General features: G+C 36.5%; 1 protein-coding gene across 3 annotated transcripts in view; it reads right to left on the minus strand.

The window, feature by feature from the left end:
* The window catches only part of NBEAL1 (neurobeachin like 1), a 161,527-nt gene extending 134,380 nt beyond the window's left edge, over window positions 1–27,147 (minus strand). For 2 of the 3 annotated variants that reach the window (XM_037043568.1, XM_037043566.1), the window contains exons 1-2: window positions 27,025–27,147; window positions 25,914–26,189 (exon numbers count right to left, since the gene is read on the minus strand). In XM_037043568.1, the coding sequence (XP_036899463.1) occupies window positions 25,914–25,964 (51 nt within the window). In that variant the 5' untranslated portion in view covers window positions 25,965–26,189; window positions 27,025–27,147. Of the gene's footprint in view, window positions 1–25,913; window positions 26,190–27,015 lie in introns of all 3 variants that reach the window. The other variant, XM_037043567.1, reaches the window with a different exon arrangement.
* Between the last annotated feature and the right edge of the window lie 218 nt (window positions 27,148–27,365).

Consider the following 27,365-nt stretch of genomic DNA (forward strand, 5'->3'; position numbering starts at 1 on the left):
TTCTAAGTGATACTCAGGAAGACATATGTTCTAAGTACAGGCAAACCTCCATTCTGGAACAATTTGGTTCTTGACCAGGTTGTTCATCAAAAAAAAATTTTAAAAAAGGCTTGGTTGCCCTGACTGGTGTGGCTCAGTTGGTTGGGCGTCATCCTGCAAGGCTAAGGGTCACTGGTTAGACTCCGAGTCCAGGCACATCCCTGGGTTGCTGGTTGAGTCCTGGTTGGGGTGCATACAAGAGGCAACTGATGGATGTTTCTCTCCCTCTGTTTCTCCCTCCCTTCCCCTCTCTCTAAAACAAATAAATAAATTTTTACAAATGTCTCAGTTGTCTAACAAACTTCAGATCTCAATTCTCTACCTCACAACCCTCTCATGCTTATACCTGTATGACCAGTCATGCATCCTTCATGTGACAAAGGAGATTCTGTTTTTGAACAAATCAGTTCTCCAACAGTTTTCTGGAACAAATGAAGTTTGAGAATGAAGGTTCCACTGTATAGCAAACCCTCAAATGGCTTTTCGTGTCACACAAAGAGTTACAGTCTTAATATCCCACAAGACTCTTAAAATTTTGCCCTCCTCTCTCTCTGTAACCTTATCCATTATTACCCTATACTACACTGGCTTGCTGGCTGTGACAGGGACATGCCAGCCATGCCCCAACCTTAACGCCTTTGTAATGGCTGTTTTCTCTCCCCAGAACACTCTTCCCTCAGGTAGCTGAATGGCTAACTCCTTCATTTTCTTCAAGTCACTCTTTAAATAACATTTTCAATGAAACATAATTTTACCACCCTTTCTTAAAATTGCAAACTATTTTTAAAATTATTTTAAAGATTTTATTTATTTTTTTTAGAGAGTGGAAGGGAGGGAAAAGAGAGAAAGAGAAACATCAATGTGTGGTTGCCTCTCACACACCCCCAACTGGGGACCTGGCCCACCACCCAGGCATGTGCCCTGAGTGGAAATCAAACTGGCAACCCTTTGGTTCCCAGGCCAGTACTCAATGCACTGAGCCACACCAGCCAGGGCAAACTGCACACCTTCTTACTCACCTCTACCTTTCCCCATTCTGTTGCCTCACTTCATGTTTCTTTCTCACCTTCTAACATACTCTGTAATTTACTTATTTTTTAATTTGTCTGTCATTTCCCATAAAATGTAGGTTTCACAGTGTAGGGCCTATCTAGGGCTCACCATGACTGACTTTTTTGTTTACTAACAGATACCAAATACCTAAAATAGTGCCTAGCATGACCATGAACTCAATGAATACTTGTTAAATGAATTAATGAAAAATATAAAATGCACAAGTAAAATCAAATTGAAAATGTATCATTAACCTAAACATAAAAATGAAAACTAAAATCACCTAAAAGACAATACTTTTGTAACCTTGGGGTAGACAAAAAATTTTTTATCTGGGACACAAAATCACAAACCATAAAAAAAGAGAAAAAATGTAATGGTTTTACTCAAAATTTTAAAACTTTCACTCAGCAAAAGACATCATCAGGAAAACCGAAAGGCCGCCCTGGCTGGTGTAGCTCAGTGGATTGAGCGTGGGCCTGCAGGGTCACCATTTCGATTCCCAGTTAGGTCACATACCTGGGTTGCAGGCCAGGTCCCCAGCAGGGGGCATGCAAGAGGCCCCTGCATGTTTGATGTTTCTCTCCCTCTTTTTCTCCCTCCCTTCCCCCCTATCTAAAAATAAATAAATGTTGAGGAAAAAAAGAGAAAATTAAAAGGCCATATATCAGCTGAAAATATTCTCAGTACATATATCTGACAAGGAATTTGCATCAAGAACTTACAAAGCAATAATTCAATTTAAAAATGGGCAAAAGACTTAAAACACTTTACAAAAGGGGATACACAAACAGCTAAATAGTTCACAAAAGCATACTCAACATCATTAGTTATTCAGGGAAATGCAAACTGAAATCAAATAAAGCATTATTTATTAACCACTAGAATGACTAAAATTAGAGAGACTAACCATATCAAGTTTATGTAAAGATGCAGAGCTACTGGAACTCACATTTCTGGTGGGAGTATAAAATAGTGTAATCACTTGGAAAATAATTTGGCATTTATATTTACTAGATGGCCTATCCATTTTCTCCTGTGAGGATTAAAAACATATCAACAAAACACTTGTACAAAAATGTTCATGGAATGTTAGACTGGAAACCATAAAAATCCTAGAAGAATATATAGGCATTAAAATCTCAGACATTTCTCATAACAACATTTTTCCACTACATAACCCTGGGGAAGGGAAACAAAAGAAAAAATAAATAAATAGGACTACATCTAACTAAGCACAGCAAAGAAGACCATCAACAAAATAAAAAGACAACCCACTGAATGGGATAACATGTTCACTGATACATCTGATAAGCAGGTAATATCCAAAATTTATAAAAACACCAAAAAAAAAAAGAATCCAGTCAAAAAATGGGCAAAGGACCCAAAAAGACACTGCTCTAAAGAGGACACAGACATGGCCAATAGACTTATGAAAAGATGTCCTTAATCATTAGACAAATGCAAATTAAAACCACAATGAGACATCACCTCACACCTGTCAGAATGGCTATCATCAATAATCAACAAACAGAAGCGCTGAGGAGGATGTGGAGAAAGGGAGCCCTTTCACACTAGTGGTGGGAATGCAGATTGGTGCAACTACTGTGGAAAGCAGTATGCAGCTACCTCAAAACGTTAAAAATGGAATTGCTAAAATATAATGATTCCATGTCAGGAAATATATCCAAAGAACCACAAAATTCTGATTTGAAAAGATATATGCACCCCTATGTTCACTGCAGCATTATTTACAATAGCCAAGATTTGGAAGCAGCCCAAGTGTCCATCAGTAGATGAGAGCATTATAAAGCTGCGATATATTTATACAATGGAATACTATTCGACAGTACAAAAAGGAGGAAATCTTAGCCTTTGCGACAGGATGGATGGGCCTTATGCTAAGTGAAGTAAGCCCGTCAGAGAAAGACAAATACCATGTGATTTCACTCATATGTGGAATATAATGAAAAAAAAACAAACTAACAAGCAAAACATAAACAGACTCATAGAGAAAAGACTGACAGCTGTCAGAGGCAAGGAGGGTCATGGGATAGGTGAACAAGTGAAGGGATTAAGGAAAAAAAATGAAGCCACAGACAACAGTATGATGATTACCGGAGACAAATAGGGGTGGGAGGAGGTAGGAGAGCGTATGTGGGGGATGAGTGGTGATGGAAGGAGATTTGGAGTGCTGAACACAAAATACAGTATACAGATGTTTTATTATACAACTACACACCTGAAACCTATATAATTTCATTAACCAACACTACCCCAATAAAGTCAGTAAGAAAAAAATAAAATATTTAGATGAGTGTTCTAAAAAATGTTCACAGAATTATTTTAATAGCCCAAAGCTATAAACAAACCAAAATCCACGAACAGGTTAAATGATAAAGATTGTGCTATATTCACACAGTAGAATGCTATTTCCTAATAATGAATGAACTATCGATACAACAAAAAGAAATCTTAAAAACATGTTCAGCAAAAGATGGCAGGCATTCAAGTATATATACTGTATAATTTCATTTATACAAAGTTTTAGCTTGGCTGGTGTGGGTTGAGCGCTGGCCTGTGAACCAAAGGGTTGCTGGTTTGATTCCCAGTCAGGGCACATGCCTGGGAGTTGCAGGGCATCGTCCCTAGTGGGGGCTAGGAGAGAGGCAATCACACACTGATGTTTCCCTTTCTTTTTCCCCCCCTTCCCCTCTCTCTAAAAAAAATTAAGAAATAAATCTTTTTAAAAAATTCAAGAGCAGGGTTATGGAAATTAGACCACTGGCTGTCTTTCAGAACACTAAGGAGGCACAAAAAGGGTACTTTCCTAGGTGACAGAAATTTTCTATTTTTTTATTAGGGCAGTAGCCATATTAATGTGTGCTTATATCAAAACTCATCAAATTTGACACTTATAATCTGTGTACTTGTGGTAAGTTATATCTCAAAGCTGATTTGAAAAAATAATTCATCAGAAAATATCTATTTAAATATAACTACATTATTAAAAATGATGTTCAAATTTATTTCCTTCACCTCCTGAACATTTCTTTATTCGATTTCAAAATGATAGTCAGAAGCTATCAGTTACTTAGTCATTAGTTACTTCCCTAAAATAAAAGCATTACACTACAAATCTGAATTCCTAAAAGAATGTTCTCAGAATATGCAGACTGCTGACCTTTTGTGTATTTGTTTTTCTATTAATACTCTGTTCCAAAATCAGATCATAAATTGCCACTATCTACATCATCACTGAGAAATAAGATGGAAATGTTTCAGAAAAAAACTCATGAGAAATTTTCTCAAGGATTTCATTACTTGTTTTTCATTTGCAACTACCATGTCCTTCATTCATTCACCCACTCAAGATAGGGCTTCAGAAATGCAAGTAGCTGGAGTTTTCCTTATCATTATTCCTTTTTAATAAAGCAAAGGAGTCTCTCTCAGTAAAAGTTAGAAACAAAATAGTCTCATAATGTCATAAAGAATTAATGCATTTCTCCCTCATAGTTTATTTAGGAGCTCTACAGTATCTGGTTTAAAGTCTAAAGGTCAGAACTAGCAAGTGTTTAACAAGTACAGAGTTCTCCTAGGAAGTTGAGCAACTATAAGAAAAGAAATGGTACTTAAATTTGCAAATGTTTCACTTAGTGAGAAGTAAAGCAGTTAGTTTTTTTAGTTTTTTGAGCATCTGCCATACCGCTAAGTACTAGAGCAAACATTAAAGTATATACACATATTATGTATATATATTATCCAATTTATTTCTTACAACTATCCAGAGGTTTCATTTCCCCTATTTTAAGTCAGAATAGGGAAGTTCTAAGGATATGCAACTTGTCCACAGCCACACAGTTAATCATCAATAGTACTAGTTTTAACATGAAAGACTACATGAATCGAACTGTACTCTTCCTACTGCACTACCCTGTCTTTGAATCATGAACAGGAACGACTGGAGTTCAGTGGGCAAAAAAAAAGGAGAATTTATTCAGAATCAAAAACTCGAAGCCAAAAACAATTTAACACAAAAATATCCACAGTCCACACAGCCTGAGTAAAGCCTTTGAGGATCTTTACTTTACTGCCAAAGGCATAAAAAGAAAGATCTCCACACACCCAGAAACAGTAAGTGAATCTCAAGCTTCATCACTTTTAGGGTTAAGTGGAGTCTGGTATATTTAAAACACCATAGGATCTATCTCCATATGTGTACAATATTAATTAACACAGCACATAAGTTTAATAAGTACTACAAGACCACTGAGGCCAAATTATGTGGGCCCTAAACCCCTGCTCCGTCACTTTCTTGAACAAGTCACCCTATGACTCATGGCACATCAGTTTCTTCTGTAAGAATGAGGATAACAATAGTACCTTTCTTTACAGGGCTAGTGTGAAAATTAAGTCACCTGAAATGCATCAGAGACTTAGAACATAATGCCTACCACATAGTATATGCTCAATAAGTACTATTTAGTATTATTTTTATAATCTACTATGTACCAAAATTAGGATGCTCCCACAAAACAAAAATGTTCCATGCTACACATGGACATTTAAATATTTAAATGTCCACAAGCACATTTAAATATTTCATGATCCCTTTTGCCACATGACTTAAATTGTATTCTTTTCCTTTCAAATTGTTTTGCATTTACTATCTTGCCACTGTTTTTCATCTGTAAAATGAAGATAATACTTCCTACCTCATAGGGCTAAGAGCACTACATGATACAAATAATAAATTTAAGGCCTGACATTTAGCAAATGCTTCAAACATGTTGGCTACCATTATTAAAATATAGACTCTGTTGTTAAATTGGTCATGGTCCAATGTAATAAAATAAGCCATTATGAAGTTACAAAATCAACTTTACTGATTTTGCATTCAAATTTTCACCCAATCATCTGCCACTGTATAAGACAAATGTACTCTTTCATTTGAGCTGTTAGGTAGCTTCCTACTGGCCTCAGTGGCTTTAATTTCTCCCATCCATACATAGCTACTAATGGGATTTGTTAAATGAAAATGTAATTATCTCATCTCTCCTGTTCAAATACCTGCAATGACTCCCCATTACCATAAAATGAAATCCAACACTTAGAGATGCGCTGTCCAATACAGTGACCACTGGTTAAATGTGATTATTTAAATTACATTAAAGCACAAGGGCTTTTATCTTCTCATAACATCCATTCCTCTGCTAGGAGGCTTTATCGAGCAATGGAATTAAAGAATCCATACAATTTTACCTAGTTCTTAACCATAATTACAGGTAAGAATAGGGGAAACACCTTATTTCCTCTCCACAATATTTGGGCTCTAGTTGTCCTTAAAGTTTCAGAACTATGAACTTTTACAAAATACACATATTTCAACCATAAATTAGGCAGCTCCCAACTTACATATGAGTTGGATTTTAAAAGGTCATCTAAGTGAGTCAGTTATACAGAGAGTGAGACAAAGTAGCTTTGCAGTTGTTCATATGGAAAATAATTTAATAATTAATAAATAATACAAAAATAAACTTTCACATACAACCGTAAATCAACTTTTGCCCTACCTTGTGTTCATAATGTATTTTCTAACATTCTACCAAAAGAAGATAAATACCCCCCCATAGAAATTATTTTTATTTTTTTTAAAAATATTTTATTTATTTATTTATCTTTAGAGGGGAAGGAGAGAGGGAGAGAAACATCAATGTATGGTTGCCTTTTGTGCATCCCCTGCTGGTAGTTGGCCTGCAAGGAACCGGCCTGCAACCCAGGCATGTGCCCTGACTGGGAATCGAACCGCGACTGTCTGGTTCACAGGCCCGCGCTCAATCCACTGAGCTACACCAGCCAGGGCCTAGAAATTATTATTAATGGTAATTAGTCTCTAAGGCTAGGCCTCAAGTTTTTCTGACAGAACCTAGTTACTTAAAAAAAATTTAATAACTATATGCCAAGGACAGTGCCAGACTCTCTGGATACGAGGACAAATACAACAATCTTAGGTCAGTTATACCTTAATTTTAAGAAACCACACATAACCTTGCCTCAAAGCACCCTTTTTTTCCCCCTAGAAAAGATAGGCATAAGATTATAACTTGGTGTAGCTACTATGGAAGACAGTATGGAGGTTCCTCAAAATTTAAAAACAGAACTACCATATGACTGAGCAATTCCACTTCTCGGCAATTATCTGAAGAAATGCAAAGCACTAATTCAAAAGGATATATGCACCCCTATGTTCTCCCCATGTTCACTTCAGCATTACTTACAAGAGCCAGTTATTAAAACCCTCACAGGAGTGTAAAGTATAGCATCAGTATAGTCAATAACATTGCAATTACTATGAATGGTGACATATCAGTATTAGACTTATCAGATCGATCATTTATATAAATGTCTAATCACTATGCTGCACACCTAAATTAATATAATATTGTAGGTCCATACCCACAATTGAACAATAAATTTTTAAGAGGTATAAACAAATAAATGCAAAACAGCATGAGAAGTAAAACAATGTGACTAGTTTTAAAACAATACAAAGGAGGGAGTTACTCAGTCAAGATAGAAAGAAATTAACAGAAGCACTCAAAAGTTTTCATAGATTATAAGTGGATTATATTTTCAAGGAAGGAGGAGAGAAGAGAGGAATTCCAGACAGAGAGACAATAGCAAGATATGTTCGAAGATGTATAATATTTGGCATTGTTCCACTGTAGAAATAACAGAAAGCAGCAGAACAGAAAAATTTTTTTAAAGATTTTATTTATTGAGACTCCTGGGACTTCCAGCCAAGATGGAGTCATAGATGGATACACTTTGCCTCCTCACACAACCAAAAGAAGGACAACAACAAATTTAAAAACAAACAACCAAAACTGACAGAAAATCAAACTGTATGGAAGGCCAACAACCAAGGAGTTAAAGAAGGCACATTCATCCAGAATGGTAGGAGGGGCGGAGTAAGGCAGCTGGGGCAGAGAGGACTACACCAAGGCTGGGGGACTGGGTGGTCCCACATCTGCATGAAGACATACCAGAAGGAACAACTGGGAAGAGAGACAGACCACACAACCCAGGGTTCCAGTACAGAAAAATAAAGCCTCAAAACATGACTGAAAAAATCTGCACGTGTTGCAGCAGCGGGAGCAATTCCAAGCCTCACAGGAGAGTTCACTGGAGAGACCCACAGGGTCCTAGAACGTACACAAACCCACCCACCCAGGATTCAGCACCAGAGGGGCCCACTTTGCTTGTGAGTAGCTGAGGAAATGACTGAAAGTCAAGGGCTGAGCAAGTGGCATTGTGCCCTCAGAAGCCTCCTCCACATACAATGCATAGAGCAGGCATGTTGAGTTGCCCAATCTTGGTGAATACCTAAGACTCTGCCCCTTACAACACAACAGGTGCACCAAGACAAAAAAGTATGGCTCAAATGAAAAAACAGATCAAAGCTCCAGAAAAAATACAACTAAGCAACAGAGAGCCAATCTATCAGAGGCATAGTTCAAAATACTAGTAATCAGGATGCTCACAGAAAAGTTTGAGTACGGTGGACTTCCGGCCAAGTTGGAGGCATAGGTGGAAACATTGTGCCTCCTCTCACAATCAAGTTTAAAGACAACAAAGTTTTAGTAACAAAAACACAACCAAAACACAGAAAATTGAACTATAGGGAAGTCTGACGACAACGAACAGTTCAGCCAGACCAGTAAGAGGGGCAGGGACAGTGGTGGAGCGGGGTCGGGTAGGAAAGATCCACCCCCCACCCCCACCCCACCCCACCCCACCCACCCCCCCTGCAGGTAGCCGTGGGCGGATCCCAGGTGTGGGGTTGCAATGGGCAGACCCAGTGAGGGTACAAGGCGGCAGCTGGCTGACTACGGTCACACATTCACACGCAGATAAACCAGGCGAAGGAGCGAGCAGTGACACAGACTACTCAGGCCCCAGTGGCTTGCAGGGGAAGCAGCAGAGGGGACTGCCATTGCCCCTCTCTGAGCCCGCCCCCACATATAGCATCACAACCCAACGACCTGGGTGGACCCGCCCTGATGAACACCTAATGCCCCGCCCCCTCACACATAATCGGCACAAACAGACTAAAACATCATGGCTCAAGAACACCTCAAAGCCCCAGAGCCAATAATTCTAAGCGACCAAGAGATAGCCAACCTATCAGATGCACAGTTCGAAACACTGGTCATCAGGATGCTCACAGAACTGGTTGATTTTAGTCACAAATTAGAGGAACAAATGAAGGCTAAACTAATTCAACTGAAGGGAAATGCACGGGAAACCAATAGTGATGGAAAGGAAATTGGGACTCAAATCAAAGGAGTGGACCAGAAGGAAGAAACAACCAAACAGAAAAGAATGAAGAAACGAGAATTCAAAAAAAATGAGGAGAGGCTTAAAACCTCCAGGACATCTTTAAATGTTCCAACATCTGAATTATAGGGGTAACAGGAAGGAGGAGAAGAGGAAGAGCAATAAGTGGAAAACTTATTTGACCAAGTAGTAAAGGAGAACTTCCCAGTCTGGCAAAGGAAATAGACTTCCAGGAAATCCAGGAAGCTCAGAGTCCCAAAGAAGTTGGACCCAAGGAAGAACACACCAAGGCACATCATAATTACATTAGCCAAGATTGAAATGAAGGAGAGAATCCTAGAAACAGCAAAAGATAAAGGGACAGTCACCTACAAAGGAGTGCTCATCACCTGTCAGTGGATTTCTCAAAGGAGACCTTGTAGGCAAGAAGGGGCCTGAAAGAAGTATTCCAAGTCATGAAAGGCAAGGACCTATATCCAAGGTTGCTCTATCCAGCAATGCTTTCATTTAGAATGGAAGGACAGATAAAGTGCTTCTTAGATAAGGTCAAGTTCTAGGAGTTCCTTGTCACCGAACCCTTATTATATGAAATGTTAAAGGGACTTATCTAAGAAAAAGAAGATAAAAAATAGGAACAGTGAAAGGACACAAACTCACAGTTATTAACAACCACACCTAAAACAAAAGCAAACTAAGAGGACAGCTAGATCGGGAGCAGAATCATAGAAATGAAGATCACATGGAGGGTTAGCAACAGAGGAGTGGGAGAAGTGTGCGGGAGAAGGTACAGAGAATAAGTAGCATAGATGGTAGGTAGAAAATAGGGGGAGGGCAAGAAGAGTGGGGGAAATATAGAATCTAAAGAACTTGAGACACGTGGACATAAACTAAAGAGGGGGGAAATGGTGGGGGAGGGGGTGTGCAGGGTGGAGGGGAATGAAGAGGGGGCAATGGGACAACTGTGATGGCATAATCAATAAAATATATTTAAAAAATTCTTTTTAAAAAGTTTGAGTATGGTCACAAAATAGAGGAAAAAGTGAAGGCTATGAAAAGTGAAATAAAGAAATATGCACAGGGAACCAACAGTGACAAAAAGGAAACTGAGACTCAAATCAAGATTTGGAACAGAAGGAAGAAATGAGAATTCAAAAAAATGAGGAGAGGCTTAGGAACCTCCGGAACAACTTTAAACTTTCCAACATTGGAATCATAGGAGTGCCAGAGGAGAAAGGAAGAGCAAGAAATTGCAAACTAATTTTTTAAGAAATGCAGAACTTCCCTAATCTGGCAAAGAAGACAGACTTCCCGGAAGTCCAGGAAGCTCAGAGAGGCCAAAGAAGTTGGATCCACGGAAGTACACACCAAGGTACAACATAATAAAATTACCCAAGATTAAAGATAAGGACAGAATCTTCAAAGCAGTAAGAGGAAAGGAGACAGTTACCTACAAAGGAGTTCCCATCAGACTGTCAGCTGATTTCTCAAAAGAAACCTTGCAGGCAAGAAGGGGCTGGAAAGAAGTATTCAACATCATAAAAGGCAAGGAATTATGTCCAAGATTGCTCTATCCAGCAAAGCTTTCATTTAGAATGGAAGGGCAGATAAAGTACTCCTCAGATAAGGTCAAATTCAAGGAATTCATCATCACCAAGCCCTTATTATATAAAATGTTAAAGCAACTTTTCTAAGAAAAAGAATATGATAAAAAATACAAACAGTAAAATGACAACAAACTCACAACTATCAATAATCAAACCTAAAAAAACAAAAACAAACTAAGCAAACAACTAGAACAGGAACAGAATCACAGAAATGGAGATCACATTGAGGGTTAACAGTGGACAGGTGGAGGGGAGAGAACTGGGGAACAGGTACAGGTATAAGAAGCATAAATGGTAGGTACAAAATAGACAAGGGGAGGTTAAGAACAGTATAGGAAATGCAGAAGCCAAAGAACTTATATGTATGACCCATGGACACGAACTAAGTGGAGGAAATGCAGGTGGGAGGCAGGGCACAGGGGAATAAAGGGGGGGGACAGGACAACTGTAATATCATAATCAATAAAATATATCAAAAATAAAGATTGTATTTATTTATTTTTAGAGAGGAAAAGGGAGGGAAAAAGAGAGGGAGACAAACATCATGTATGGCTGCCTCTCAAGCACCTCCTACTGGGGACCTGGCCCTCAACCCAGGCATGTGCCCTGACTGGGAATTGAACTGGAAACGCTTTGGTTCACAGACAGATCATTCTGTGAGCCACACCAGCCAGGGCTGATTTAAAGTTCTGAAAAAGAAAAGACAGCTGTGATTAATCAAATCTGAGACACCCTTATTAAACAAAGTTAAATGAGATTGTTAATAATATATTATTTTTTAGATGAAATATGCCTTGTGGGTGGTATTACAGGCCTGGACATATCCGACCTTTCCAAAATAAATATAACCACAAACCTTATCTTCCTGACTCAATTTCATTAGTTTTATCAAAGAACAGTTTTTATTTGGTTGCTCCTTTCCATATGTTCATTATTCCATTGATTTCTATTCTTTCTAAAAGCATTTTATTAAACAAAATTTAAAACCTACAGAAAAGTAGAAAGAATAGTATAATGACTCATCTCCAACAATGATCAAATTATGCATAATCAATCTTCTTTCACATATATCCCCATTCTCAAATGGGATATATCATTTTATCCACAGATATTTCAATATATACCCTTATAGGTATCTTTTAAAACATGACAATATCATCATATCTAAAAAAAATCAGAAGTTCCTTAATATCAGTGTTCACACTTTCCTAATTCACTTATAAATGCCTTTGATAAGATCAGGTCCCAAATAAAGTCCATAAATGACAATTGGTTGATATACCCTTTAAGTCTTTTTAAGGCTACTACATTTCTTTTTTTACCCTAAACTATGTGTTGAAGACACTATGTCATTTGTGGTGTGGTATTTCTCATATTGGGGATTCTGCTGATTGCATATGTCACTTAATATGTTCCTCAGCCTTCTGTATTTCCTATGAATCAGTAGATCTAGAGACTAAGATTTAGGTTCTTTTCACCAAAAAATAGTAATAGATATTGTTATATAGGTCCTTCAAAAGGTATATATCTGGTTATCTCTTTTGCGATATTAGAAGTTACTGATCACTATTTCCTAGATCCACTATTTTGATTTTCTCTAATAAACCTTATAATTTCCTAATGATACCACCATGACTGCCAGAAGCATTTGCAGAAAAAAGGATTATTAATTTACTCTCAGTCTTACTCCCAGATTCTCAAAATTTTATCTAGATACAGACTGTATTTATGCTGTTTACCCCCAAATGTTATCTAATGGATGATTTATCAATATTAAACATATTCCTCATTATGTCAACTTTCTTACATCTTTCCTGCAGCAACTGAAAAATAAACATGATAAATTTAAGGGTTTTCACATTAGAGGAAAAAAACTCATACATTTCCTTTAGTTTCTTTGGGTTTGTTCTTTTAGTCTTCTTGAAATGGGTATATTGATAATCTACTCCTGCAAATAAATTAAACTAATTAAAATTTAAGAGCTTAAACAACAATTATTATCTTACAGTTTTTTAGAGTCAGGAATTCAAAAGCAGCTTAGATGCGTGGTCCTGGCTCACAATTTTTCACGAGTCAATAATGAAGATACCAACTAAAGCTGCAGTCATAGCAAGTCTGATTCACCTGGAGGAACTACTTTCAACTTCATTCCCATGACAGTTGGCAAGGTTTTACTTCTTCACAACATGGGCTCCACAGCACTGCTCACAACGTAGCAGCTGGCCTCCCTTAGAGCAACTGATCCAAGGTTAAAAAAGGAGTAACTGACACGAAAACAACAGTATCTCTTCTTGTTTTGGAAATGACATACCATCACTTTTACCAAGTTTTATTGGTCACAGATAAGCCCTAGTACAATGTGAATACCAGGAGGTAGGGATCTTGAAGGATGGCTTCCACAAACTAGTTCATTAATAATTTTTAGTCTTTTTTTCTTTTTTCTCTCACTTAAAGCCATTTTCACAAGTAATCCTATAGCTGCCCCATCAAGTTCTAAAATGCAGTATATTTATCATTCAGTTCCAAAAAACTTCTAGTTTTCCTTTATTACTTATACTTTAATAAAAGATTTACTTGAAAGTATATTTCATGGCTTCCAAACATTTTAAAACATCTTTTACTGCCAATTTCTTCCTTAACTACATACTCATCAGAAAACATACTCTATTATTTCAATCATTTGAAATTTGTTAAAACTTGCCTGAAGGTCTGTTACATCATCATTTTTGTAACTTTATGTGTACTCAAATGTATATTTGAGTCTACATAAATGCCTTACATTAAATTTGTCAATCCTGTTGTTTAAATATTCTATATATTTACTGAGTTTGTCTAGTCGCTCTATCAATTCCTGAGAAAAGTGCATTTCTTAAAAACTACTAAAACATGTTAAATTTTTTATAAACCGACTAAGATCATGTTCATTTCTCTGTAGTTTTGTCAATGCTTGCTTTATTTTCTGATTGTTACAATGTACACACAAATTTAAACTATTGAACTATTTTTGAACTATTGAACTATTGAATTGAACTATTTTTGTTTTGCTGAAATGGCTTATTTCATTTTTCTCTTTGAAAAGAATTTTACTTGGTTAGAAATTAGACTGGTGAATTTCTTCTTTAAAGATATCAATCCACCTGGCTGGTGTAGCTCAGTGGATTGAGCACAGGCCTGCGAACCAGAAGATTGAGGTTCGATTCCCAGTCAGGACACATGCCTGGGTTGCAGGCCAGTTCCCAACAGAGGCCAGTTCCCAGCAGGGGATGCACCAAAAGCAACCATACATTGATACTTCTCTCCTTCTCTCCTTCCCTTCCCTTCTAAAGATAAATAAATAAATAAAATTTTAAAAAAAGGTATCAATCCATATCTTTCCCTTTCATCATTATTACTGAAAGGTTGGCTATAAATCTGTCATCGTTGGAAGATACTTTTTTCTCCTCTGGCAGCTTTTAAGACTTTTTCACTCTTTGGTTTCCTGCAAAAAAACACTCTTGTTTTACAATGATGTGTCTTATTATGGAATTTTATTTATTGTTCTTGAGATTCACTGGATTTTTATCATCCTGGAAAGCTCTCTCGATACTCTCTTCAAACATTAACATTTGTTTCATTTTTTCCTCTCCTCTCCAGTCCAATAAAACATGTGTCAAACCTTTTCACACTATTCTCCATATCTCTTAACCTGCCTTCAATACTTTCCATCTCTATGACTTCCTGGGATATATTTTAAGAATTCCTGTGATCTCCCATCCAATTCTCATTGTCTAATATGATTTTCAATTATCACTACTGAATTATTTCCTATTTCTAGACATTTTATTTTTTTAAACTGCAGATCACTTTTATATAGTATTTATCTGATTCTAAGATATATGTTTTTACAGTAAGGGATCTTATAAATTAAAATGCAGCTTTCAACTGCTCTCAGAGAGGCTGCTGTTATGACATACTTGTGGCTGCCTGTGCACATTTGGTAATACGTATTACTATGTTCTTTTGCTAGATTTACATGCAGAGTTGGTTCTACAACAGGTTGAGTTTAACTGCTCTTCAAAATCTCTTAAATTACACTATAATTAGGCAATAAAATGAAGGTATTGTATATACATAAAGGCATGAAAACAGCAGCAGTGTATAATGACATTAATGATGCAAATATTCATTACTGTAGAAATGATCACAACTCCTTGCAAAGCAACAGCTAAGTGCTTTACAGACTTGAGAATGAGAAACTCTCAAATAGATTAAACTCAAATTCAGGCAGAAAGACATTATCTACCACATGCCAATCAATGCATATGAAGACAAGAGAATCTGCCAAATTCCTTGTAAAGGTAAAGGAAATTTCAGAACAATAAGAGTATGGTATGGCCAATTCATACATCATGAATTAAGGCATTAAACTGAAATTTGAAAAAATGTTTGAGAAGAGAGGACTTCCAGTCAAGATGGAGGCGTAAGTGCACATAGCTTGCCTCTTCACACAACCACAGCAAAATTACAGCTAAACTACAGAACAAATATCACTCAAGACCGTCAGAAAAACAAGCAGCATGGAAGTCTGACAACTAAGGAATTAAAGAAACCACATTCAGCAGTGGCTGGTGTGGTTCAGTGGATTGAGCGCCAGCTTGCAAACGAAAGGGTAGCTGGTTTGATTCCCAGTCCAGGCACATTCCTGGGTTGAGGGCCAGCAGGTGGCATGCAAGAGACACCCAACATTGATATTTCCTTCTCTTTCTCCCTCCCTTCCCCTCTCTCTAAAAATAAATACATTAAATCTTAAAAAAAAAAAAAGACTGTCAGCTGATTTTTCAAAAGAAACTTTGCAGGCTAGAAGGGACTGGCAAGATGTATTCAGAGTGATGAAAAGCAAGGACCTACAACCTAGATTACTCTATCTAGCAAAGGTATCAGAATTGAATGACAGATAAAGTGCTTTCTTTCCAGGCCAGGTATAACTAAAGGAGTTCATCATCACCAAGTCATTAGCATGTGAAATGTTAAAGGGAATCATATAAGAAAAAGATAATCAAAACTATGAACATGAAAATGGCAATAAATTCACAACTATCAACAAATGAATCTAAAAAGCATGCTAAACAAACAAGCAGGACAGGAACAGAATCATTTAGAGAGTAGATCATTTAGAGAGTTATGAGTTGTGAAGGTGAGAATGGGGGAAAGGTGCAGGGATTAAGAAGTAAAAAATGGTAAGTACAAAAAAGACAGGGGGATGTTAAGAACACTATAGGATACAGAGAGGCCACAGAACGTATACGGATAACTCTCAAACATAAACCAAGCGGATGGATTGCTGGAGTGACTGGAGATATAAGGTGGATGGGACAAAGAAATTAAAATTGGGACAACTGTAATAGTATAATCAATAAAATATATATTTTTAAAAAGTTGAGACAAGAAAATATCTCTCCCACTATTCAAATGTTTAATGTCAAAGATTATATAGTAATTAAATTAAATGCATCAGACAAAACTACATTTTTTACTGAGGCAACCTGTTTTGAAATGCTTTAATGACTTTTGTGAGATGCATGGATCAGTTAATGCTCTGATTCAACCTGAGGGTAGATAACTCTACCAGTCTAAATCTAACTCACAGACAGAAATTAAAATAAAATGCCTATATTCCTTAGACATAAATGTTACTTTCACTATTTTAAAAGATAGCACTGGGTATATAAAGTATATTTAAGAATAGAATCCCCCATTTCCCTTAGTGACACACTGTAAGATGAATTCCGCCTGTTTTAATAAAAGTTCAGAGGGAGATGAGAAAACCAATGCTGCTAACTCTTGACTAAATTCTGACACCTTCAATGAAGTTCATTTAGAGTTATAGCAGACTTTAGTCATTTCACATAGTTCCTTACATCTTAATAGAGTTTGAATAACTAAAATAAAATTGTCAAGAAAAATGATTTTTTTTTAAAAAATTTATTTCTCACCTGAGGACATCTCACCACTTTTTAGAGACACGGAGAGACAGAAAAACAGCAATGCAAGAGAGAAATGTCAATTGTCTGCCTCCCTTCCACACCCAGACCAGGGATTAAACCCACAAGGAGTTTAGGCATGTGTCCTGCGTGGGAATCGAACCCAAAACCCTTCGGCCATGGGATGACACTTCACCCAACTGAGCCACAATGACCAGAGCATAAAATGAATTCTATTTGCACAAAATGAAATTTTTTTATCAAAGCCTCTAAGTATACACAGAGAAATGGCAAGCTAGGCAGCCCTAATATTTATACTCAGACACCAGAAAATGCTAAATTATAAGCACTTTACATTTTTAAAAATGAAGGACTATTCATAATTAGTATAGTACCTGACTTTCAACTGAATCTACTTAAAATCCACAATGATGATTCTTATAATGGAGATTTAAAATGGCAACTACTAAATATCAATAATTACAGCAAGAAATGATTCTTTTTGATTACACTGTCTTAAATATTTTTCTGAAGCATAAGAATAGTCTAATTATACACATCTTAACATACACACACACAAAATTATTCTTGGTAGTTGTCAATATATTCTAAGTGGCAAACATGAAATATTAGCAATGTCATCAGTATACTTAAGAAAAAATGAATAAGGAAATAAAATACCTACCACTTATCTAACATACACTGACTTATGAGTTTAAAGGGTTTTTTATATATAGATACATTTCTCGGCCCTAAAGTCTGAAGATAACCTAATAGGAAACTTCAGTATTTTTTCCACTAAAATGAGGAGCCAGACAAGTGTGTCTCTTATTTCAAATACTATAGAACGTTATGCTGGAGTTTTTAGACAACACAGGTAGACAAGAGATAATAACTGGTGGAAGAAGAGGAGTCTCCGCTTTCTGTGGGGAACTTTCTACATGCAAGAAGACAGATAAGGGAGTTGTTGAGTCACAAGAACATACATAGTCTCCAATGTCCATTTCAGGTATAGTTAAAAAAAAAAAAAAGACTCTCCAAGAGCATGTAGTCGACAGTGGCCTGTGCAGCTACTCCCAAGAAACAGAAACAGCCCCAAATAAATAATGGAACATTCCTTCCTTGAGGGTAGTGGGGACCCAACAACACTTGCCCAGTTTTCAGAATCACTGTGAACCAATGCCCAGTAAGCACCTCCCATTCTTCTCTTTTTCAAGAGTCTTTATTATGGCATTCATACCTCAGTTTCACCACTGTATGTCGGGTTTGTGGGGACCAGATTATCAAGTGTCTTCTGAGGTCACAGGTCTCAGTATGACCAGAATCACACTTGGACCTGATGTATATCACCAGATCTTGGGATTAAGACAAATATCATGACTGGATGAGAATTTGGAGTTCTTAAGATAGACATGAAATAGACATTGCATATGGGAGAAATATGAATAACTGTAACCAAGAAATATGACTGTAGTAGATTAGATTCTTGGTCCTAATTTTTCACTCCTTTGTAGTAAATTTGCCATGTAATTTTGCAATGGGAAAAGTAAGCTGCAGAAAGGGAAAGCTGCAGCAGTTAGATATGAATTCAGGCTTCTGTTTCTGAAATTGGGGTGCAACAACACTGGGGGTAACTAGAAATATTTTCCAAGTGCATAAATTCCATTGTAAGAACTTTAAAAGTTTGCATTAATATTTGCATTCAATTTTGAAATTAATTTAAGCATATTACAGCTGATTACCTTGTAATTAGTACTATTGCTCAATTTCAGTGATTACATATGCTTTGGTACCAAGCAATCATCAGTGACTTCAATTTGTACAGTGGTATTTTTCAAATTACAGATGGATTCCAGGCAATCTGAAAATTTTCAGATGTTGTCAAGTCGTGCCATGCAAAGCGTGGTACACAGATCAATAAAGGTACTTGGTCAGTACAGTACAAAAATCAAGAGTAAGCATTTAACCAGTTTAATAGCAAGATCTGGCAATAAAGTCCATAGAATTTAATTTAAAAATTAGTAAAATGGGAACTTGTACATCTTTTCCCCCCAACTCTTTTTAGAACTACTTTGCTAAAGCCTCCCACAATCTCTTAACTGACAAACTTAATACATACACCATAATGCTTTTCTTCACTGCTTTACTTTTACACGACTGACTACTCCCTTCTTTAAAAAATCCCTCATTTCTGAAGCAACCACTCACTCCTGGTACTTCTCTTTCAAACTCCTTACAAACTCTTCTTCTTCTATTTCTCTTCTTAAATGATAATGTTCTTCAGGACTCCCTGACTTTGACCCTTTTCTCTTTCTTATTCTGATATAATTAATCAATACTTGACAATACAATTAATTCTCAAATCTTTATTTTTGGCACAGACTATTATCTCTACCTAGGTGTGGTATTGTGAACTCATGCGTTTACCTGAAAACCTAGTGAACTTGTGCTAGGTAATTTGGTGAATCAGGAATGACCAAACACTAGTTTCCAAAAAAAAAAAACCCTGAAAATTACTTTAAGTGTTCCTTTTCTCTCATGTGCCACATCTACACATTTAAGTACTATCAATTCTACCTTCCACCAGGAAAAATTAAAATTGATATTCAAAAGTAAAGAATAAGAAATGTTCATGCATCTTAACAACTTTTCATAGTGCATAAGCTCAAGTCAAACCACAAAGACAGTCTTTCTTAAAAGCTACTCCCATGTCTGTAGATATAAAATATTCATTTCTTGCTTTTACATCTAACTTCCAAAAATGAAGATGTAATTGGTAAATGCTACTACTGAACTGCTAATGATTTTGGTTTGTTTTACTTAAAGTCAAACATCACTTTCCTTACATACAAAGTCATGATTAAGCCATAGAAAATTAAGAGCCATTTCTATACTCTGCATATACCAACACTTACTAAAATGTGGATTAAAGTATAAGGTTTGATATATATATTAGTGTATTACAAAAAGTTACATTTAGAATTATAACCAAAATTGACAAATAAATTATAATTTTCTCAAAAGCGTATCCATCCATTCCATTTTTCCCAACTCTATGTATATAAAGTACTTGCCTTTTTAACTGAATGAAACACCTCTATAATCTATTTTATTTATGAAATAAAACTTTTATTCTGAAAAGGAAGTTCACTCTGAGCTCACTGCAAAACTATCTATTTCAGTCATATTCCAGATTTAGCAGGGCAAAGAGCAACAGCAGGAAATGGAGCATCATCAAGGTCCAAAACAAACTTGGTTCAGAGGGAAAAAAAACCCTCAAATCATTAGGATAATTACTTATACTCAAAAATACAGATTAAAAATTAAGAATTTCATGAGCACAGCCTCATCAGCACCGATAAAAAGACAAGAAAATACTGCCCCTTATATAATTACACAATGTAAAGGCACAATGGAAGTAATTCTGATATACTACTTTCATGCTCACATATGTATTTCTAAAATAGTAATAAAGATTACATCTAAAAAGACTACATTTTTATATTCTTACACTTACGGTATATTTAAGTATAATCAATCCATTTATTTCTCAACAACTTTGAAAAATACACATTAATAGGTTTTTTTCCATTTGACAGATGAGAAAACTGAAAATATAAATATGGTGACCTGTTTTTAGGTTCTTAAGATCAGAAGCAGATGTGGACTAATCTTGGCTCTAATTCTGTAGCATCACAAATACTTTTCTGTGTAAACTGAATTACCAAAAAATAAACCAGCTAACAACAAAATTAAACTATGAATTTCAACCCACACTGCCATATTTTAAAATGCCAGGCTTTTGAGTTACTTTGTATCTTTTTACTGAATTAATGCATTTGATACTTTCCACAAGAACAAAAATAACTTAATCTTATTAAAGAATTTGATAAGCCTCTCAAGGCTCAGTTTCTCTTCTGCAGATTATGGTGACCGAATGCAGCACTACCAGAAGCTAAATGTCAAACAGAAATATACCATTACTCCTAGTCAAAGGGAGCAGTTGGGATAGGGACTTTATGATACATATATGTCTCATTCTATGCAACAGATGAATTCTAAAAAGTGGTATGAGACCAAAATTGTTCTCAGCACTTTGTCTCTTACCACAAGCACATTAAGTGAATAAATGTCAAAAGATGCAAGAAATAATAAAGTGCCTAATACAGAGAATATAAACTAAAATCTTTAGATATTAAAAAGTAAAACAATTTGCCTTCTACACTTAAGAAAAATATGCTCAGACAAGAAGTAGTTAACTACTTAACCAAAATCCAGACATATTAAATGTGTTCAAATTAATGTCTAACTTACAAGAAGTATATGAAATGCACTGTTAATAAAAATCCCTGACCCTGGGTGGGGATGACCATTTAGAGGCAAGAAAAGTTCAGACTATGTAATTTGAATTACTCTCATACACTGGTGAAAGAATCTGTAGAGAGCACAAATGTTGATCAGAAATTGTCCAATGTATATTACATGATGGTAATTCTATGCATTTAACAACCTACCAGAAGATGAATGTTTCTAAGAATGCAATTAAATCTTACACCTACGAGGAGAAAATGAAAAGTTGGACCTAAATACTTTGGTTGAAAAAACAAACTGCAGCCCTGACCAGAGGGTCAGTGGGATGGAGCTTTCTCCTGAATGCCAAAAGGTTGTGGGCTCAATCCCTGGTCAGGGCTCCTACAGGACACAACCAGTTGATGGATCTTTCTTTTCTTTCTCTCTCTTTCTTCTTGCTCTTTCTTTCTCTTTCTCTTCCTCAGTGCATTCCTCCCTAAAATCAGTTTCAAAAAAATTTATCCTCAGGATTAAAAGAAAAGTTTAGAAATGTCTTCAGCCTAAATGCACCAACATGATAATAACATAGATACCAGCCAACAATAACTCAAAGCCACTTCCATTATGAAATTAGCCTTTGCTTTAAATTCACCCAAATTACTGAGTTTAACATGTGGATACCCATCTGCAAAAAACTGAAACCAGTAATTTATTTTAGTTCTATTTAAATGACTTTAATCAAAATATATAGGCTTGCAAAATGTACCCAAATAGAGAGAAGACATATTTGTATACTCTTTTTGTATTCCTTTGATTGAACAATATTACCAAAGTGTTACTTCTAACATAGTCCTATGTTACATACCTACTAACCTTTTAATTTTTTAAATATTTCATTTATTTATTTTTAGAGAGAGGGGAAGGGAGGGAGAGAGGGAAAGAAACACTGAGGTTTGAGAGAGACATCGATACGTTGCCTTGCACACCCCCAAATGGGGACGTGGCCCACAACCCAGGCATGTGCCCCAACCAGGAATGAAACCAGCAACTGTTCAATTCACAGGCCAGAGCCCTATGAAAGTTTTATAATGCTCAATGGCAACTTTTAAAACATCACATTACATACAAACAGGGTGATGGTACCTTAATATTAATCCATTGCTAATACAGGGCAGAATACTTGTGCTAAGGTTAGCACTGTGACAAATAAAAAGTATGTCTTAACCTCAATGCCCTGAAGACGACCTTCAAAAATCTTCAAAGTCATCTTCTTTAATCAGGTGTGTATACAATGTTTCGTATGACTAGCATACCAGCTAAGGCAGCAAAATAATAAACAATGTTTAAATTTTCATCATTAAAGATAAACTCGATAATCAAGAAAAATGGTCACTTTTGAAGGATGCTGGTAAATTAAGTCACTAAAAACAAAGAGAAAAACCAAACATTTATTCAGTCTGCCTTCCCTTTAAGAACTGTCATCAAGCCCTGGCTAGTGTGGCTCGATGGACTGAGTGATAGCTTGGGAACCAAAGTGTGGCAGCAGTTCAACTCTCAATCAGGGAACATGCCTGGGTTGCAGGCCAGGTACCCGTTTGGGGGCACGTGAGAGGCAACAGATTGATGTTTCTCTCACACGTTGATGTTTCTCTTCCTCCCTTTCTCCTACCCTTCTCCTCTCTCCAAGAATAAAATAAAATAAAATAAAATAAAGAACTTATCAAATAACTGATGAGGAGACATTTCTCTCTATATGTTATACTAATATATAAAGAAATATATAAAGAAATGATAGAGTTGGATATCAAGTTTTGCAAACTCCTAATAAAACAATTATTGCATATATGCAAAATCTGACAGCTGAGACACTCCCAAGATATTCTAGCCTCACTATGCCAAATAGAATGTGAATCAATCAAGCCTCTAGATATTCTAAGTTTGCAGACACCAGTGGAGAGGAACAAAGAATTTACATCAAGGGAATTCAACTAGCAAAACCCAGACTGAGAAAAACTCTAATGTTAAAACATGGTTTCTTCAGCATATAAAAGGAATTAAAAAGTGTGGTGAAGGGCAACACAGATTAAAGACTTAAGACATTTTCGACAAAATTGGTGCTTTGTTTAAATACGGAGTCAAACAGCAAAAAAATAAAAACATTTATAGTACTACCAGAAAAGTCTGAACACCAACCAGAAATTTGATTTAAAGAATTACCATATTACAATTATTTTAAAGAAGTTATTACTTTTACATATATTTTTTAATCTTTATGGATAAAATCATATGTTGTCCAGAACTTGCTTCAAAATAATTCAGGGGTAGAGATAGTGTAGTGTAGGGTTACAGATGAAACATTACTGAAAATAAATTGATAATTATTGGAATAGGGTGACAGACACAAAAAGAGTTCATTGTAGTATCTTCTCTATTTGTGCCTCCTTGAAATTTTCCATAACAAAGTTTAAAAAGGAAAGATGAACTACATCTCTCTACAGGACATGAACATCCATAAAATAAGGACAAAAGAAGTCCATGTCCTTCAGAGGTCAAAACAAATGAACTAAAATCTTAATGGTGAATTAGACAAACACTCTCCCTGTACATACACACTATCACTACCTGACAAGTGAGAAAACTTGAGACCCAAAGAGGTAAGTCTTACTCAAGGCTACAAAACAAAACACCAGCAAAGCCAAAACTAGACTCCACAATTGCAAGCCCAAGTTGGAGCTAAATTAAAAGAAGATCTAAGTAGTCCTAAAGTATGAAAGCTCAAGGTGTAAAAACCATCTTAAAACTCAGGTGGAAAGAAAAAAGTCAGGTAGCCTGAACGGCTGTGCACTAGAGTGAAGGCAATAAAGCTGGAGAGTAAGGGTAGAGAACTGAGTGGTAACCCTCCTCACCAGGGAGATGTGTTAAATCTATGATGTGTCTATGTAAGCCACTTGAATTCAAGGTGTTTGTGGGAAAGTTGCTGTCTCGCTTACCAGCAGCATATTTATAAACAGGTGAAACACAAAATCATTATATTAAATAACAATTTTTTAAAAACAGTTGAAAAAAGTTTAAATCTTAAATGCTCAAGTGATTTAAATCTTACACATAAAATAGGACTTATCTCCTGTCCAAGAATAGCCTTCAAAATCTGCCTATAAAGGGCCTTCACTATTTACTTAGATTTTAATGAACAGAAGGATTCACATTTACATTAAATGTCATTAAGAATAAAATCTTGTGGATGGCAATGAACCGTACTATCTTTTCAAAAAAACAGTGTCATTTAAATAAAACATGAACTCAACCTAGAAACAACATAACTTATTAATCAGACCATGTAACCCCATTTACCTTTTGTCACCCAGAAAACAGTAAAACCTAGTAAGTTTGATGTATTCTTAAAATAAATAATTTTAAAACTATTAGGCATTCATACTAAAATGTGTTTTAATTTTTGACTCACATGGGTTAATGACTATTTTCAAAGTGTCTGGTGATTTGGATTCTTTTTTTATTGGAAGATGGTCTATTTTTAAAAAGACATTTCTGGCATTAAATTACAGAAGACTAAAAGCTATTTTAAAAATTCATATCAAACATTTTGAAGTATACATTTTCCCTTAATTGTAAGAAATACCAAACCAGAAAAATCAAAGAACATTCCAGTGTGACTGCTAAAATTTAGTATTACAAATAACTGAGATTATTTGTTAAAGAATAACTGTTCTTCAAAGAGTTGAAAGTATAAAAAAGGAGCCAGAAAGGATAATGCAGAAATGGAAGCTGAGACTGGAAAACTTCACGACACACCTAAAGTAACTTAAGTAGATTGAAGATGTTTCTCTGATCCTCGCTAGTATCTTCAAAGTAGTAACATAGCTCCTCACTTGAAAAAGATGTTTTTAGTAGTACCCTTCTCCAACAATCAAAAATTAAAGCTAACATGTAAAAATTCACAGAACGGTAAAGAAGGAAAATTATTTTTGAATGACAAAATCAAAAATATTAAGAAGTCATAATGAATAAGACCATGGACTTCAATCAGAGTTTCCTGCCTGGTTCTGCCACTCGCTAGCCCCCTTATCCTCTGCAAGGGTGAAAAGGGACAATTACAATGCCCATCTCACAGAACTGTTCTGAGGATCACATGAGACAACACTCATAAAATGCTAACATCATGGCAAGCTTACAGTAACCACCTCGATAACCTTTTTACATAATCACTAACCTTTTTTATACAATTTAAAAGGTTAACCATAAAAAATGCTTAATGCCCTTCTTGTGAAAACATTTCTATCCTCCCACTTGTGAGAGGAAAAGAAAAGCACAAACAAAAATGAAAATATTTTATTTTTCACTTAAGGTAATAATTTTACTTACATGATTTTGGGATCAGTGAAGATAAATATCAAATAATAAAATCACACCCTACAGCTTTTAATAGTATGCCAATATTGTGCATGTGTTCAAACCAGAAAAAATGAAAAACAGCAAATCCTGTGTTTTTAAATTCTGGGTCATTGCTATCAATAAATACACTATTACTCATTAAATAAAGTGAGTATAAGGCCAGTCCCAAATTTTTATAACGAAGTATTTTAAAACTTAGAAATAAAAAAGGAGTTACCTTTGTACAATAAAGCATCCAAAGTTCAAAGAGCCTCTCTCTGGATGCCATTCTGGCTTTCACTCGCAGTTTAATTTTTCCTCAAAAAAAAAAATTATGTTCAAGATCACAGCATGTTCATTTTATTTTCCAAGTTTTTCAGTTGTTAACAGTAAAGCCCAAAGCAGTAGGGAAAACAAAAAGATGTGAAATAAATGGACTTCTGGTCAATAAAATTCAGTTTCAGCAGTTACTCCAACTTAGCTTCATCAGTGGTAGCTGGGCAATTAAATAAACCTGTGAAAGTGTAAAATATGAAAATATTTGCCAGAAATAGAGGTCGTATTAAAAAGTTTATATTTTATCAGAACTAGAGATTTTATCTACTTCACTTCCCACGAACAGGCTAATAAGCTTTTATTTGCACTTGTTAGATAAGAGTTCACAGAAACTTGTAGTTCAGGAAAACATTATACCAAAAAATATTTTAACATGAAGTAAAGCCAGAATCCTTTAGGGCGTGCTCATAACCAAAAACGCGTCCACTGATAATAAACAGCAACACGATGTTAAAAAGAAAAAGCACACTTATTTCTGACATACAGAATTCCTTAGAATTTAAGGAATAGAATTCTAGTCTACTTCTTAAACTTGTGAGTGTTCGCCGTCGCGTTGCAGGGCAGGGCGCGGGGTGGAGGGTGAGGAATTCCTGGTTTGTTTGTTTAACACTCCTCGGAGAGTGAAAATCTACCTACCCACCTGGCCTCCCAGCCTCTTCCCATCCAGGAAGAAAAGAGTGCTCGCGCCCGCAAGAAAAATACCCTGGGAAAGCCTCCAAGCGCTTTTCGGAGATCTTTAAACTGCCCCCTCGCATCCCAGACAACCAAAACAGAGGCAAACTTAAGGTGTGCCAAGCTGCCAAGAAAAGCTTTGAAAATGGGGCAGTGATTGCTCTCCGTCTCCCACCAGCCATCCACGCCCGTCCCACCGCGCCGGGACACACCCAAGTAAACCTCGCCCCCTCACTGCCGCCCCCCATTCTACACCGCGCTCACCACCCAGCACCCGGAGCCCTCCCATTTCTGCCACGCAAACCCCTCTTCCCTACCACCCGCTCCCTCACCGCGCTCACGTTAGGGGGTCGCGCCGTCGCCACACTCAGTTTAACTTGCTTCCCCTGCCCCCTAACCAACCCGAAACCCCGAGTCGCCCCGTGTCACCCCGCAGCTAGGGGGCGGGCAGGAGAGGGAGGCGGGTCCCGATGGCCCGGAGGAGCAGGGGCGGGGCTGTGCCCTCGGCTAATCATTCCGGCCTCTGAAAATTTATCCGGCCCCAGGGCACTCAGTGTTCATTGGTCGCCCATGCTGGCATGGGGCGGGGCTTCAGGTCACCCCGCCCTAAGCCCCGCCCCAGCATACTTGCGCAGTCTCAGTTACTCCTGCTCCTCAAAACCTGGCGGCTGGCGCCGGCTAG

Source organism: Sturnira hondurensis, unplaced genomic scaffold (assembly GCF_014824575.4).
Source record: "Sturnira hondurensis isolate 20B ecotype Veracruz unplaced genomic scaffold, ASM1482457v3 Scaffold0004136, whole genome shotgun sequence".
Lineage (NCBI taxonomy): Eukaryota > Metazoa > Chordata > Mammalia > Chiroptera > Phyllostomidae > Sturnira > Sturnira hondurensis.